The sequence below is a fragment of the Sinohyriopsis cumingii genome, unplaced genomic scaffold, assembly GCF_028554795.1.
Source record: "Sinohyriopsis cumingii isolate HCF-2022 unplaced genomic scaffold, ASM2855479v2 utg001397l, whole genome shotgun sequence".
NCBI lineage: Eukaryota > Metazoa > Mollusca > Bivalvia > Unionida > Unionidae > Sinohyriopsis > Sinohyriopsis cumingii.
In genome coordinates this window covers 2,697,769-2,715,214 of record NW_028315993.1, presented here as the reverse complement: position 1 = coordinate 2,715,214, position 17,446 = coordinate 2,697,769, and the positions used below count along the sequence as shown (strand labels likewise).

General features: G+C 35.1%; 1 protein-coding gene across 1 annotated transcript in view; it reads left to right on the top strand.

Annotated features, from left to right (window-relative positions):
* The window catches only part of LOC149772546 (uncharacterized), a 129,526-nt gene extending 118,457 nt beyond the window's left edge, over positions 1 to 11,069 (top strand). The window contains exons 20-21 of the mRNA XM_089947659.1: positions 245 to 837; positions 7,846 to 11,069. Of these exons, the coding sequence (XP_089803785.1) occupies positions 245 to 583 (339 nt within the window). The 3' untranslated portion in view covers positions 584 to 837; positions 7,846 to 11,069. The remainder of the gene's footprint in view (positions 1 to 244; positions 838 to 7,845) is intronic.
* Positions 11,070 to 17,446: the final 6,377 nt, after the last annotated feature.

The window sequence follows — 17,446 nt, the reverse complement described above, 5'->3', positions numbered from 1 at the left end:
ATTGTATGTTCTGATTTGCAAATTAACCTTGAAATTATGTCTAAGATTAGTTTCCATTTTATTTGTCCTATGCAAACAGATCTGTCGAAGACTAATACAGAATAATCAATGGATTAAAAAATCAAGAGGGATTTATAGTATAGTATATTTATATAATCATGATTAGTTAAAGTATTCCCCATTTTGTCTGCTTCACTAAGTTATGCACAGTTTTAACAAGTATATGGATGTATTTTTCTTACAGATTGAGGTGAAAACAAAACACAATCAGCTGTGTGTTAAATTAGATGAACTTGCAACAAAAGACTCATTGAGGAGAATGAAACGAATGGCAAGGACATATCTTGACCGAATAACTCTGGAAAAAGTGGAAAGTATGGATGACTTGTTGTCTGCTCTTGAAGATACAGGGAAAATCGGTGTGGGAAACTATGATATCTTAATAAAAATAATGACGGGCGCTAGTGTTGGAATAGGGATTGATGAAATTCACAAGACGGCCAAGGAAATCAAAGACATCATGGAAAGCAGCATTCATAGTCAAGAGTTGAGTGAACTACCCACTATGAATGTTCATACTTGAATCCAGGACAGAATCCATCCTATTCAGGAATATGGTGAAATGCCCAATCTGAAAATGCACGCTTGAAACCAGGACAGCATCAATTATAGTCAAGAGTGGAGTGAAATGCCCGGTCGGTATACTCGTACTTGAAACCAGGACAGCGTCCATCCTGCTCAAGAGTGGAGTGAAATGCCCAGTCTGTATACTTGTACTTGAAACCAGTACAGCATCCATCCTACTCAAGAGTGGAGTGAGAATCCCAATTTGTACTTGTAAGTAGGACAGCATACATTCTAGTCAAGAGTGGAATGAGTATCCCAAGTCAAGGGTAAAGTGAAATGTCCAATTGTTCACAATTGAAACCAGTACAGCATCCTTCATAGTCGATAGTGGAGTGAAATTCCCAACCTGAGTGCTTATATTTGAAACCAGAAGAGTATCCATTCTAGTCCATTCTAGTATTGTATTTTCTGGTATGAGTGCACCCAAATGCAATGGCCACACTTTTCACTAAAATATCAAGGTTTGTGTTCCTTAATTTCAACAGTATAGTTCTTGATCTGGTGTCAACATGCTGTAGTGGCAGAACAAGGTATATGTTGTTCCCTTACTGCAATGTTTGCTGTCACGTACAGCTATAGAAAATCAAAGCCTATGAGCACAGACTTAGTTCAGCTGTCACATGTTGCACTGGAAGATTTATGTTGTTCAATTAGCACAGCATAGACCTAGGTCTAGTGTTACATGTTTCGCATGCACATTGAGTCCTATTCTCTTCACTTTGCAAAGTATAATCCTAAACCAGTATACAGTCGTGTGTTAAACTGGTTGATTGAGGTGCATTCCTTTCAGTTAGCACGCTATATAGGTAGATCTTCTGTTTTATGTTGCTAAGGCTGATTGTGGTCTAATTTGTTCACTTTGCACAATGTTCAACCTGCTCTACTTTCATATGTTGCACTTGCTGATTGATGTTTTTGATGTTTGCGTAGTGTAGCACAGAGATATATCTGGTTTCACATTTTGCACTGGGACATCAACATGTATTTAGTTCACTTATGCAGTACAGACCTAGGTCTGACATCACAGTTTACAACGGGAAATCAATATTTGTTATGCTGCATTATTGCAGTATAGACCCATCTCTGACCTCACACTTTACACTGGGGTATCAAGGTATATGCTTTAAATTACTCCAGTATTTGACCTGGATCTAACGTCATGTTTTGTGAGTTCCAATTGTATGACGTTTTCTTAAAATCATTCATATGACAATGTAGTCTCTAGTGCCACAATTTAGCACATGTTATGACATCTGATCTGAGTACATTATATTCGTAGTTAGTTGAACATTGAAAGTAAGTAAATATGATATGTTCATGCTTGGTTCTGATAGAGCTTGCACCTATCTTGGGCTGTTGTCATTTTGCATCTATGCAACTTATCCTAGAACACTACATAATTATCACATTCATACACGTTATTCAGCAGTAAAGACTGACTCAATGCATACATGTTATACAACTGTATAGAAGGATCCCATGCATACATGTCATACAACAGTAAATAATGACCTAATGCATGCATGTTATACAACATTAACAGATTCCCCAGGCATACATGTTACACTGCAGTAAAGACTGACTCAATATCATACATGTTATACTACAGTAAAGACTGACTCAATACCATGCATGTTATACTGCAGCAAAGACTGACTCAATATCATACATGTTATACTGCAGTAAAGACTGACTCAATATCATACATGATATACACATTTTTTCATGATAAGACCAGATGATTAGCCTAAATATCATTGTCAAATTAAAATAATTCAGCTTAATATTCAATATATCTGGGAATTTTTGGCTTATATATGGTGGATCTTCCACAGAGTTCACTTGAGTTCAGTAATACTAACAATTTACCGTTACGTTTACAAAGCTTATATATATCAGGGCTTTCAAATAGTTGACTCGTATCGGTACCATTGACAAATGAAAATAGATTACTGTAGTTATTTTAGCCCCCACAATATGTAATGCTCTAAATAGATATAAAATGTATGTTTAATATCAGTAATAATATAGATGTTGTTATTGCACAGCTAGCATGTGGAAAATGCCCCAACTATACGACACAAATTCATCCTCCAATTAGGCTGAAGCAGAACATACCAGTAATTTGGAACACCACTGGAATACATCACACATGTTGCCCATTTCGCCCTTCACCCATGAAGGTCATACGTATGTATTATCTTTTTTGTTTGTGTTCTTGAAAATCTGCTGCTGGTAATTAAACAATGAATGTATGTATCTCTTTTGTGCATATTGTTCATAAACTTTTATTGTATGCCCCTTTTTATGTTAATTTAAACTCCCTTGAGTGATGATATCATATGTCTCGTAAATGTTGTTTACACCATACCATTGTTATCTTATTGTTTTTAATCCCTGTGTCCAAATCATAGTGATTTGGTTCTTCATTTATCTCTCTAGGGTATTTTGTTAAATTAACAGATCTTTCATCACTCTATGGAGGCACGTTCGTTCATATTATTGTTCAATATGAATGAGTGTAACTCGAATCATCTGTATTATGAATAGTGCTATATTTATACTTGATAAAACAGGTAGCACAACGCCCTAATATTGCATGTCGTCTGACTGCCCAAAGTCAGTTCAATACCGCCATTTCATAATTTCCCATCAGAAGTCAAGCCATTTTAGATCACTATGTACCTTAATTAACACAAAATTCAATGCTCCGTTAGGGTTCATCAGACTACATCTGTATCCTATTTTGGCTATGATGACCATACTAGGTCTTCTGGCAAACTTGTAAAAGTCAGATTTCACTCCATCTCATGATTGTATCGCTGAAGGAATGAATTTACCAATGTCAGCTTGTTTTTTATCTCTCTCTCTCTCTCACACACTCTCTCATTCTCTCTCTCTCTCTCTCTCTCTCTCTCTCTCTCTCTACTGGGACCTTCAGCTCCACAGCAAAATTGGTTCCCCAAGGAAGTCTGCACTAGCAACCTACCAGTTTCTCGTGTTGACTGTATAAATCACACAGCGGCCCATCCAACACTCCGGATACTTGGTCGGTATTTCCATCAACATCTGATTTGGTAGATACATTGGAACTCCCCTTTCCTTAACGCCAACCCCTCCCGTTCACATGTGCATCACATTCAGACACACGCCTGTGTCTTCGTGGGTTTGATTCTGTCTCAGCTAATTCGGCTTTGTGAGAAAGGTTGCTTTTAATTTCATTGGTTCACTGGTTCTTACATGAGCTTTCCTAGTTTGTCTTCAACCGTTTATACATGCAGACATGTATAGCGTATCATACGCTACAAATGCATTAAACCCTAAACAAAAACAATTATATTCAGGATCGGACACTCAACTAGAACTGGAAGAACCGATTACACAGGGTTCATGACCTCCCCACATCAACAATTTAAAAATGAGGTCAGCGTTCTTAGCCCTTCAGTGGTGCATGCATGGTCTCCTCTGACAGCAATGAGACGATGGGGAACATGTACAACTTTTCTATGTAGAGAGGTTTGCACCTACTTTGTTGGGCAACTGCAGAAGGAATTGCCCTCCAAGTTCACTACATTTCCAGATAAAATATTAATATTTCCTCATATAGTCTTCCAATGAAAGAGCTGATAGTCATCACACAATGGTAGATCCACAATTTATATCAATTACCCTGTTCTGATTTTGGAAGAAAACCAAATGCCCTTTTATGTTTCCCTAGTCGTGGACAAAATGGCCTGGACAATGCGTGATTTCAGCATGAATTGGAAGCCCATTGCCTTAAACCTTCCCATCGTTCAGGATGATCCCACAAGCTCTACAGAAAGTCAGATACTCCACAGTTCAGCTCAATGGTATCACTTCTCTGCGGCCATAGCGATCATGGCGTAGTGATTTTCTTAACATGCTCGTGGAATATCTTAGGACCTTACCTCAAAGGAAAGACCACCTGTTGCAAGACAGGGGTTCTCTCGGACACAACAGCTCACATATTCTGAACCTTCATGTTAGGCCCATCTAAAACGAACTCTCTACAAAGACATATTTTTCACGAGTTGTGTCATTTGTATCATTCTAACCAGACAGGATCGATGTCTAAGGTATTGTATGGCAACTGGAGAATCCGGTGTGATTAGCGAAGAGAAATCTTATCAATCCTAGCTCTCCATCTATGAGCTTTATGGCTGATTTTCTTCTGTCTCTTCTTTTTGAAAGAAATAACCCTTAGTTTCTACTGTTAAGAACGTTTGAGCTGCTTTATCCAGCAATCCCATTTTCAAATGAGCCAGCCATTGGGACATTTAGCAGATCAGATCAGGGATTAAGTATCTGAGCAGCAAATACCAGTATCTCACTCTCTAATGATAAAATGGAATCTTTCTTTTAGATTGTGGTCTCTTAATAAACTTTCTTTGAAGTTTGGGTGAAGCTTCCTTTGAGAATTTTAACCCTCAAGAAGTTTGTAATTTTTTGTCGCATTAATGTTGGCACGACAAAAGAAGATGGCTTAATGCCTTATCAATATAGGCTGTATCAGGTCCTTTGGGAATTATAAGTCGGTTTATCATTTGCCTACAGGATTTTATAGAAAAAAGAACAATTGCTACCAGTTGCTCCAACCCTGAATGTCCCTGCAATAAAGATATACTTTTGTTTCTTGTTAGTGCTTTTTAGTTTTATTTAGCTGTCACTAAAGTGAGAACAACTGGTAGGAATTACTTTATCCTACCTATTTAAGGTTTTGCTGTTATTTCAGCTTAATTATTTCTCCTTTCTAGATGCATTGCATTTTCTGTCAAGGGTTTGCAAGTCCCTTGATGATGAGGACCATTCTTTCATGACAATTAAAGGCCATGACCTTTCAACTACTGCTGTCTCAATGACCTCTCCCATTCATTTGTCTTTTTAAAATCTGATGAAAGCCACATGTTTGTCACTTTTGCCCAACAATTTACCTTTGTTTGTTCGCTAACCAGAGATAATCTCTTTACTTTGGGACGAATCTTTTGTTGCTCAGAAAATGATCGCTGTGGATTCCATAATGCTGTAGTCTGTTACTCAACAATAAGAACCACAACGGTGGCCTAGTGGTTACAGCATCCACCTTGGATGTGGGAGGTTGCGGCTTTGAACCTATGCCAAGTCATTCCAAAGACTTATAAAAATGATACTAGCAGCTAACTCACTCGGCACTAAGAATTAAGAGGTTAGTACTAGGACTGGTTGCCAGGTGTCAGGATATTTTGAATGGATGAGACAGTATGCTACATGTGTGCAATAGGATGACCCAGAGCTAGACATCAATATAAACAGTCATAAAGCAGACATCATACCTATATGACTGAAAAGCTTTTAAAAGCTACATTATCAATCAAAATGACACACTGCCACAAGGTGAGTATTTGTTGTGTTTGTTTGTGCTCACCATTTGCATGATCATCAGCCTCCCAACAGACTGACTACCTATGCTCTGCAGTAGCAACATGTATAGTATTGCTGATACTTGGCTAGAGTTTGGATAGTGAGACTAGCATTGATGGTAAATCTTTACGAATTTGCCGACTTCCATCATCTCATCCTGTACTGATATCCCACTGAGATAGGCTTCTACCTAGGAAAAAGAATGAAGGGCACAGTCCGCATGAGCAGCTTGTGCAAGGTGTCTAATTGGTGATCTAGTGTACTGGAATCCTGTTTCACCCTAGTGGCAGGACACATTATCATCACAGTTGTATATTTGGCATAGTACCAGCTATGCAATAGCAACAGGTAAGTAATATATTATTGAAGCTAGTTTTAACCACATAATAAGAAAATAAACTGCATGCTGATACACATCAGGTAATAGCCAAAATATATTTTCTATGCATATATATATATATATATATATATATATATATATATATATATATATATATATATATATATATATATATATATGTGTGTGTGTGTGTGTGTGTGTGTGTGTGTGTGTGTGTATATATATATATATATATATATATATATATATATATATATATATATATATATATATATATATATATATATATATATATATATATAAGCCCCCAAAGCCGAGTGAACATCTACATAGCATTAAATTAAAAGATTTGGCCACCAAACAGGAGTATCGACCCAATCACCTAAATAGATATACAGGTCATAATTTATTTTAGACCCAAAAGCCTTCGTAAAGGTCTTAGTAGATTTTTATTTAGAAACCCAACAACCTAGGATAACATATTGTATCACCTGGAGACCATTAAATGACGCAAGTGGCTGTAAAAGCTAGGACTAGTCCCTATACGCCGCGTGTGACATAAATGGCTGTAAAATATATGACTAGTGCCCAGACGCCACGTGTGACTCAAATGGCTGTAAAAGTTAGGAGTAGTCCACAGACGCTACGTGTGACGTAAATGGCTGTAAAAGCTAGGACTAGTCCCCATACGCCGCGTTTGACATAAATGGCTGTAATATCAATAGTACCCAGACGTCACATGTGACGTAAACGACTGTAAAAGTTAGGACTAGTCCCCAGACACTACGTGTGACGTAAATGGCTGTAAACGCTAGGACTAGTTCCCAGAGGTCACGTGTGACATATATGGCTGTAAAAGCTAAGACTAGTCTCCAGATGCTACGTGTGATATAAATGGAAATAAAACCTAGGACTAGTCACAGACGTCACGTGTGGCGTAAATGGCTTTGAAAACTGTGATAATCACCAGATGTGAGTTTTGAGCAGAAGATTACAGTTGACTGATGTGAAAATGTATTAGACAAGAACTGAATTATACGGCAGCCAGGAGAGTGTGTTATATCATATTTTGGTAGACAAGACAAATCATTGTTATAGCCATGACAATATTTTCCAGAATCTGTGTTATAGCATCTTTCTCAGACTTTGTACATATATATGTAATATGCATATGCATACGATATGTACATGTATGATGTATTCATATATGTGTAATATGTACATGTATGTCCAGTGTACTTGCATTTAATATGTACTTGTTTCCAGCATATATATGTATTGAATATGTAATGTTTGTCTTGTCTATATATTATATAATTGTACCCATTGTGTATATAACATGTACATATATACATTTGAGTGTAATTTTTTATGTATTTTATAATGGCCATTTTAAGGTAATTATTATATCATTTTCTAATAGCCAAACTCATTATAAGTTTGCCCATTTTTCTCATCAGATTGAGGCTAGCATGCAGAGACAAGGGATGACAGATAAGCATCATATTTATATGGAGAAGGCAGAAAAACAGTTATGTGATTATATCTTTATCGTCAGATTGAAACAGTACTATGCAGAGGCAAGGGATGATTGATGAACATCACCTTAAAGAGGAGAAGATGGAGACAAGACGGTAATTCAATTTTTCTAAACACAATGAAGGAAATATGCAGAGTACGAGGATGACAGATGATCATCATCTTTATGAGAATAATAGGATAATAAAAGTCCATACTTCTGCTAGAATCTTGTACACAGATGCCCATCATTATTCTTCTCCAGATCATTACACTGATAAGTGACGGTAATGATGTTCCTCTTCTACAGGTAGCATCAATATCACAGGAACATCAGGCCTAAATTGGGAAAATTCATTCTGTATATCGCGATGACCAGTTGCAAATTAGACTGGCCAAACCTTACATTACAATGGTTCAGCCTTTATACATAGCTGATTTTGCGATGGGATTCAAATCTCAAAGCACATTTAAGGCGGCAGTACATAGTGTCTTTGACGGCATAGCTGTTTTAGGTAGAAAGTAAACTCACTCTGGATAAATCCATATGTTACTGTAGACAAAGTGTTGTTTTCACTTTAGGTGAAAAGTTAACTCATCTGGATGAATCCTAATATTACTGTAGACAGAGTGTTGTTTACACCTTAGGTGAAAAGTTAACTCATCTGGATAAATCCTAATGTTACTGTAGACAGAGTGTTGTTTACAATTTATGTGGTAAGTTAACACATCCTGGGGAAATCCTGTAATACTGGATGACAGGCAATTGGAAGTAAACACATCTTTAGAAATCCTGATAGTGCTGTGGATGACAGAGATAATCTTGGCACTGGTCATGTTTTAAGGACTTTAGATGGACTTGTATCTGCTATCTATCTGTTTTGGATCATGAACTTGTACAAATCAATCGCAAACCGAATATACTTCATGCACTAAATATGCATACACCTGCATCATACGCATAGTGTCATAGAGCAAAGAAGTCGTGAAATATGAACATCGTTTTAGAAATATGTATAAACTGAATTTATCTTCTGTGTTGAAAGGCTCAAAAATCCATCTTGTAGTGGCTAGTAAAGGAAACAAATCTGGTGGGGAAGGCTTTTAAAGTGATCCAAAACTGGTATTTTATTCACAAATATAGTACATCATGAAGAAGACTGAAAATGGATCCAAAACCCATCTTATGTTAGATAGCAATGGAAGTTAAACCACGGGCCCCTTGCAATGATCTAAAATTCATATTATATTTACTAGTAAAGTAAATAAGAATGGGGCTAATGAAACGATGGAAAACTCACTTTGTGTTCACTAGACTTTAGAGCTGTTGATGAGTTTTGCTACAAAATGTAAATGTACACATCATAATATTGTTTTTATGTGATTATATGGTTGTACTAATACTGTTATATGATTTACCGTAGACGATACTGTAAAGGATGAACTGATGACAATGTGACAATGACAGCCGGTATAACGTCTCAGTGGATGATGATGATAATGATGACATAATGCCATGTTAACAATGTTAACATGTATAAAGGTCCAGTAGATTGTTCTACTTGGGGAAATATACTATTTAACCGCAGATGACACCTTCACTTACACAGCACATATATCTGCTATACTTCTACCAAACAAAATGTACATGTATCTTGCATTTGCGATAAGGATGACGTCATCTAAGTTCATGGGAACAAGGTTAACATGCAATGTCACCATGACTGAAAGAAATAAGTTTCTTCTGTCTCTACACTATACCATATATTCTAAATCACAGACCAGGACAAACATTTGTGAATATTTTGCACATGATGTAAAGGAAGAAGCATATCGGGTCTTCAAAGTTAAAATACTACGGTGACTGTGACTTGAAGTTGGTTTCTGCACAGTAACGTTATCTGAACATCACATTACTCAAACAATCTGTGTAAGTATATTGCATTGTGTGGAATAAGAAACTTATTGATTTTCAGGTAAACGGTCAGGCTCACTGCAAATATAGTTTTGAGAAAAGACATGAACTGACCCAGATCAAACTGTATAAATAGCATGCATTTCGGTTGAGCTGGCAAATTGTATAGTCAATGGGTCCGTTCTGCATCCAAAATCTGTGGATGACGTTCGTGTCATGTAAGTAGGAACTTATTGATTTTGGTGTCAAATGGTCAGTGGTTAGTGTTAATATGTCGCCTTCATAACTTCAACTATAGGGTACATTCATTGACCAATGTTCCTGGATGATATGCACTTAATATATGGAAGAGTCATATTTACTTGAGGTCAAACAATCAAAGAGAAAGGTCATATGTAGCATAGAAAAGGGGACTTTACAGCATAATTTTGTGAATGTGTGAACGACTTCCACTTGGATATCAGAAGAACCCAATGGTCCTGAACTTGGGGATCAGGAGTCATTGCCATAACAAGTCTAATAAGAACATAATGGTTTCCCCACACTTTAGTTGATATTGCATACCTTGACATGAATTGTGGTCATTTAGGCCCACTGATCAATAATCACCCCAGTCAGCAAGTTCCTATAAAGTTCCAAGATAGGGACTGATACAAACGGGTTATATATTTAATATGCTGTTCATAACATGTTTCCCTATATCAATCATTTATGTTAAAAAGTTAAATAATGTACGTTCTCAAAACGTCACACATTTTATGTTGTGTTGCACCTATTTATTTGACTCCTGTAGATTTTTTGTTTCATAAAATGATAATATTAGATGATTACTCTAAGCTTTGTGCACATATTGTCAAATTTGTAATTTTTATTCCTGAAGTCGAGACTATATTTGACAAAAATATGACGTAGGATGGTGTACCTATGTGAATAAGGGGAATGAGATCATATATTATATTGCGTGAAACACTTTAATAACAACTTTGTTTTTGTGTATTTGAATTGAATAAGAATAAAATATATGGTTATATCCATATGAAATATCAATATGAAATAACAATTTTGAAAATGCCATGATTAATACATTGCCTGCTAAAATTTTATTTCATACTGTATATACATGAATTCTGATATAAACATACTTTATTTTGCATTTAATATAATAATGAATACTTGCCATATGTTAAAGCAAATATTATATATTACACATATATGAATCTGAATAAACAATAAATTGAAATGAGTCACCGATTTTACATATTTGTGTTGCTCATTTTGTTTATTTTATTGCCTATGCATTATTACTTAATTTTGAATTGCATTGAGTATGTGCGTTTCATTAGAATGTAAAGGGTCACTTTGATTTTTAGTTAATCCGTTTACCCGTTTGACAGACAGTCGTGGATCGAATTGAAATTATTCAATTGATTGTCTTCCAGTGATGGATATAATCTCCAGTGATTATTTTTAATTGTTAAGTTCCACAATTAAAGTTTAGCCTATTTGCAGGCAATTGTCCACTATAGTTTGCACTAAAACACACCCAGGTAATAACTCCCGATGATTGTACTAAACACTGTAATATTATTACCCCTAATGGTATGTAATAAAACAAGATCAGGTTAATATCCACTAACACACTATCAGGTTATTATACCTGATGGCTTGTACTATCACACTATCAGATTATTATACCCGATGGTTTGTGCTAACACACTATCAGATTATTATACCCGATGGTTTGTACTAACACACTAACAGGTTATTATACCCGATGGTTTGTACTAACACACTATCAGGATATTATACCTGATGGTTTGTACTAACATACTATCAGGTTATTATACCCGATGGTTTGTACTAACACACTATCAGGTTATTATACCAGATGGTTTGTACTAACACACTATCAGATTATTATACCCGATGGTATGTACTAACACACTATCAGGTTATTATACCCGATGGTTTGTACTAACACACTATCAGGTTATTATACCCGATGGTTTCTACTAACACACTATCAGATTATTATACCCGATGGCATGTACTAACACACTATCAGGTTATTATACCTGATGGTTTGTACTAACACACTATCAGGATATTATACCTGATGGTTTGTACTAACACACCATCAGGTTATTATACCAGATGGTTTGTACTAACACACTATCAGATTATTATACCCGATGGTATGTACTAACACACTATCAGGTTATTATATCCGAATGTTTGTACTAACACACTATCAGATTATTATACCCGATGGTTTGTACTAACACACTATCAGGATATTATACCTGATAGTTTGTACTAACACACTATCAGATTATTATACCCGATGGTATGTACTAACACAATATCAGGTTATTATACCCGATGGTTTGTACTAACACACTATCAGGATATTATACCTGATGATTTGTACTAACACACTATCAGGATATTATACCTGATGGTTTGTACTAACACACTATCAGGTTATTATACCCGATGATTTGTACTAACACACTATCAGATTATTATACCCGATGGTATGTACTAACACACTATCAGGTTATTATACCCGATGGTTTGTACTAAACGCTGTAATATTATTACCCCTAATGGTATGTAATAAAACAAGATCAGGTTAATATCCACTAACACACTATCAGGTTATTATACCCGATGATTTGTACTAACACACTATCAGGATATTATACCAGATGGTTTGTACTAACACATTATCAGATTATTATACCCGATGGTTTGTACTAACACACTATCAGGTTATTATACCCGATGGTTTGTACTAAACACTGTAATATTATTACCCCTAATGGTATGTAATAAAACAAGATCAGGTTAATATCCACTAACACACTATCAGGTTATTATACCCGATGGTTTGTACTAACACACTATCAGGATATTATACCTGATGGTTTGTACTAACACACTATCAGGTTATTATACCCGATGATTTGTACTAACACACTATCAGATTATTATACCCGATGGTATGTACTAACACACTATCAGGTTATTATACCCGATGGTTTGTACTAAACGCTGTAATATTATTACCCCTAATGGTATGTAATAAAACAAGATCAGGTTAATATCCACTAACACACTATCAGGTTATTATACCCGATGATTTGTACTAACACACTATCAGGATATTATACCAGATGGTTTGTACTAACACATTATCAGATTATTATACCCGATGGTTTGTACTAACACACTATCAGGTTATTATACCCGATGGTTTGTACTAAACACTGTAATATTATTACCCCTAATGGTATGTAATAAAACAAGATCAGGTTAATATCCACTAACACACTATCAGGTTATTATACCCGATGGTTTGTACTAACACACTATCAGGATATTATACCTGATGGTTTGTACTAACACACTATCAGGTTATTATACCTGATGGTTTGTACTAACACACTATCAGATTATTATACCCGATGGTTTGTACTAACACACTATCAGGTTATTATACCTGATGGGTTTTACTATCACACTATCAGATTATTATACCCGATGGTTTGTACTAACACACTATCAGGTTATTATACCTGATGGTTTGTACCAACACACTATCAGATTATTATACCCGATGGTTTGTACTAACACACTATCAGGTTATTATACCCGATGGTTTGTACTAACACACTATCAGGATATTATACCCGATGGTTTGTACTAACACACTATCAGGATATTATACCTGATGGTTTGTACTAACACACTATCAGGTTATTATACCTGATGGTTTGTACTAACACACTATCAGATTATTATACCCGATGGTTTGTACTAACACACTATCAGGTTATTATACCTGATGGGTTTTACTATCACACTATCAGATTATTATACCCGATGGTTTGTACTAACACACTATCAGGTTATTATACCTGATGGTTTGTACCAACACACTATCAGATTATTATACCCGATGGTTTGTACTAACACACTATCAGGTTATTATACCCGATAGTTTGTACTAACACACTATCAGGTTATTATACCTGATGGTTTTTACTAACACACTATCAGGATATTATACCTGATGGTTTGTACTAACACAATATCAGGATATTATACCTGATGGTTTGTACTAACACACTATCAGGTTATTATACCTGATGATTTGTACTAAAACACTATCAGGATATTATACCTGATGGTTTGTACTAACACAATATCAGGATATTATACCTGATGGTTTGTACTAACACAATATCAGGATATTATACCTGATGGTTTGTACTAACACACTATCGGGTTATTATACCTGATGGCTTGTACTATCACACTATCGGGTTATTATACCTGATGGCTTGTACTAACACACTATCAGGATATTATACCTGATGGATTTTACTAACACACTATCAGGTTATTATACCTGATGGTTTGTACTAACACAGTCTCAGGATATTATACCCGATTGTTTGTACTAACACACTATCAGGTTAACATCCAGTATGGTTTGTACTAAAAAGAATTTCTATAATTTTTGTCATTAAAATTTTCAACTAAAACACTCTCATGTTATTGCCCTGAGAGTGTGTAGTAAAATACCTTGATGTTATTGCCCCTGACAGTGCATACTAAAACACTCTCATGTTATTGCCCCTGACAGTGCGTACTAAAATAATCATGTTATTGCCCCTGACAGTGCGTACTAAAACACCTTGATGTTATTGCCCCTGACAGTGCGTACTAAAACACTCATGTTATTGCCCCTGACAGTGCGTACAAAAACACTCTTATTTTATTGCCCCTGACAGTGTGTACTAAAACAGCTTGATGTTACTGCCCTGACAGTGCGTACTAAATACTCTCATGTTATTATTACTAATGGTGTGTACAAAAATAATGTATTTTATTATCCGTATTGGTTTGGACTAAAACACTGTAAGGTCAGTATCCATGCTGGTTTGTAGTAAAATTCTAAGTTTAATAATCCTAGATGGTTTGTAGTAAAACACTCAGCTTGTTAACCTGATAATTTGTACTAAAACGACCTTGACTTACAATCCCTGATTTATTTGTACTAAAACACTCTCTGGTTATTATCCTGACGGTAAAACGTCTCATGTTATTATCGCTAATGCTTTTTATTTAAACAGAGTTATTATCTATGATGGTACATGCTGAAACAGTCCTGTGGTTATTATCCTGATAGTACATACTGAAACAGTCATGTGTTTTTGTTATCTCTGATGGTACAGACTGAAACAATCCTGGGGTTTTTATCCTAATGGTTTGTACCAAAACAGTATAGAGTCATTGTCCATTACGATCTGTTCTTAAACAACACAGATTATTGTCCTTAGCCTGTCGTTTTTGATAAAACTCTACCAGGTTATTACATTAAAATTATGTCGGGTTAGTGTCCTTGTGTACATACTACAACACAATTGGGATAAAACCCTTGATGTTTTATTATACTGGTGGTTTCTCCTAAAATGGCAATTGGCACTGAAATATAGGGTTATTATCATGTTTGTACTAAAATACTCTCAGGTTATAATCGTAAATCGGTCTATGTCACTGCTCCCTTTATCTATACATTTGAAATACTTGCTACACTGGATTAAACTCCGTTTCTGATAAGCGAAAACATGGGTTACCAGTCCTCAGTCACATCTTTCATCTTGTCTTAAAATAGCCATCACTGCTTAGTATTTTCTCATATGTCTGGTACCACAGACAAAGCTGGTCAATATCATTCAGATTTACTGAAATTGATTTGCTAAATTATTTATATGCACCCCAAAACTACATTAACCTGGATAATTTTATATAATGGTCCTGCAAACGTTTACAGTGAGTATTCCATTATTCCAAATACATTACATATCTTACAGTTTATGATATAACTTCATTTGCTTACATTAACAAATATCATATAAACCATAACTAAATTTGTCAGTTTTTAAATTTCCGAGGTAGAAAATAAATCAATAGAAACATTACTTAAGGTAGAAAAGATTTTTTACTTTTTTATAGTAAAATAAGGCGTAATACAATATATTAATAATGTTATTTTTATATTCTCAAACATTTAAATTATTTATTCAGATTTTAGATATCTGTACGGCAATGATTCCAAAGATTGATTTTCAAATTTCATTTCTTCATTCTTGATTTATAAACAAACGCACTTTTACGGTCCTGCCCAGATATTACAGGAAATTTTTCCGATCAGCTTTAAATATTAATGTAGTGTCATGATGATTGTATTGTGAATAGGCAAAAGCTATAATGAAGTCCCTGTTAATACAGGTATCTAGTTTTCAAGCTCTATTATCATTGTATAATTGTAATAAAAGTTGGAAAATTTCATGAAAATTAACTCGAGATAACCACAACATTAAACATGAAATGCATGTCCATCTATGCCGGTTAGTTTTCATTGCTTTGTTGTCCTTCGTGCAACTTCTACTATAATTGCTGTTTCTGGTTTATTATTATCATAATTATAAGCAGTAGCAGTAGTAGTGCTATGATACGATGCACAAATGCGTGTTTTAAATGTTTATGGTCAATTTATATGGAATGCAATGTAAGAGTCCAGAATAATGCCATTATTAAATGGAAAGATTTTAGTTGCCTAAGCTCTGTAGAATGTTTATAGCTCCAATCTTTATGTAATTAGTTTCGATTTCATGCTCTTCACAAAGACGGGTCCTTTGATGTTGTCAGATACGCGACAGGTATTTAAACAGTATATTAAGATCATTGTTAATATCATCAAGTAACCGATTCCACAAGTTCCGAACAAAAACAATATATTAATGTTATTTATATATAAACATGATAGATGGACTGTTAAACGATAATACGTTATTGTTTGAATTTCGTTGTGTCATAACGTAAATTAGAAAGTAAAAATACACAAACATAAATGTATTCTTGCTAAAGGTAAATCCAGCTCAGAAGAATAACTTTAGAAAATATTTTCATCGTACGATGAGCATTTTAGATTAAAGTAGTTTGCTTTAATGTCACTGACAACAAGATATTCATTGTATTTTACAGAACCAATCCATTATCCCAAAAGAAAAGGAATTCAGCAACAGTGCATCTAAATACAAGTCGTACGTTTTGATGCATAACTAATGCAATTGCTTTAAATAACTCCATGTTAGTAAATGGACAATGTACATTCCTTGGAGAGTAGCGATATTGAAAACGTTTGTCGAAAACAGCCCAAGTTTTCCCAAAAAAGAACATGTGTATAATTTGAAATAATGACCCGGGTACAATGAATTTATTCATAACATGATTTTGAAATTGTTCTTATTTGAACAGTAACTTTTGAAAGGGTTGCTTAAAGACACAGGAGAAATAACAAATGGGAAAATAACAAACAAAACTACGTATATACATAACAACAGCCAAACAGATGGCACGCTAAACCCTTTCCTTCTCTCTCTATTTGATTTGATTCCATGAGATTTGTTTCTAAACAAATGAAGAGAAGAAGAGAAAGAGAGAGAGATGTAACATCTAGGACCTCCGCTGCTCACAACGTTTATGAAGCTACAAAGAATGGAATTATTCCACCAGTCTAACTGGAATGGGTTTTGTTGCAACTACTTTAAGAA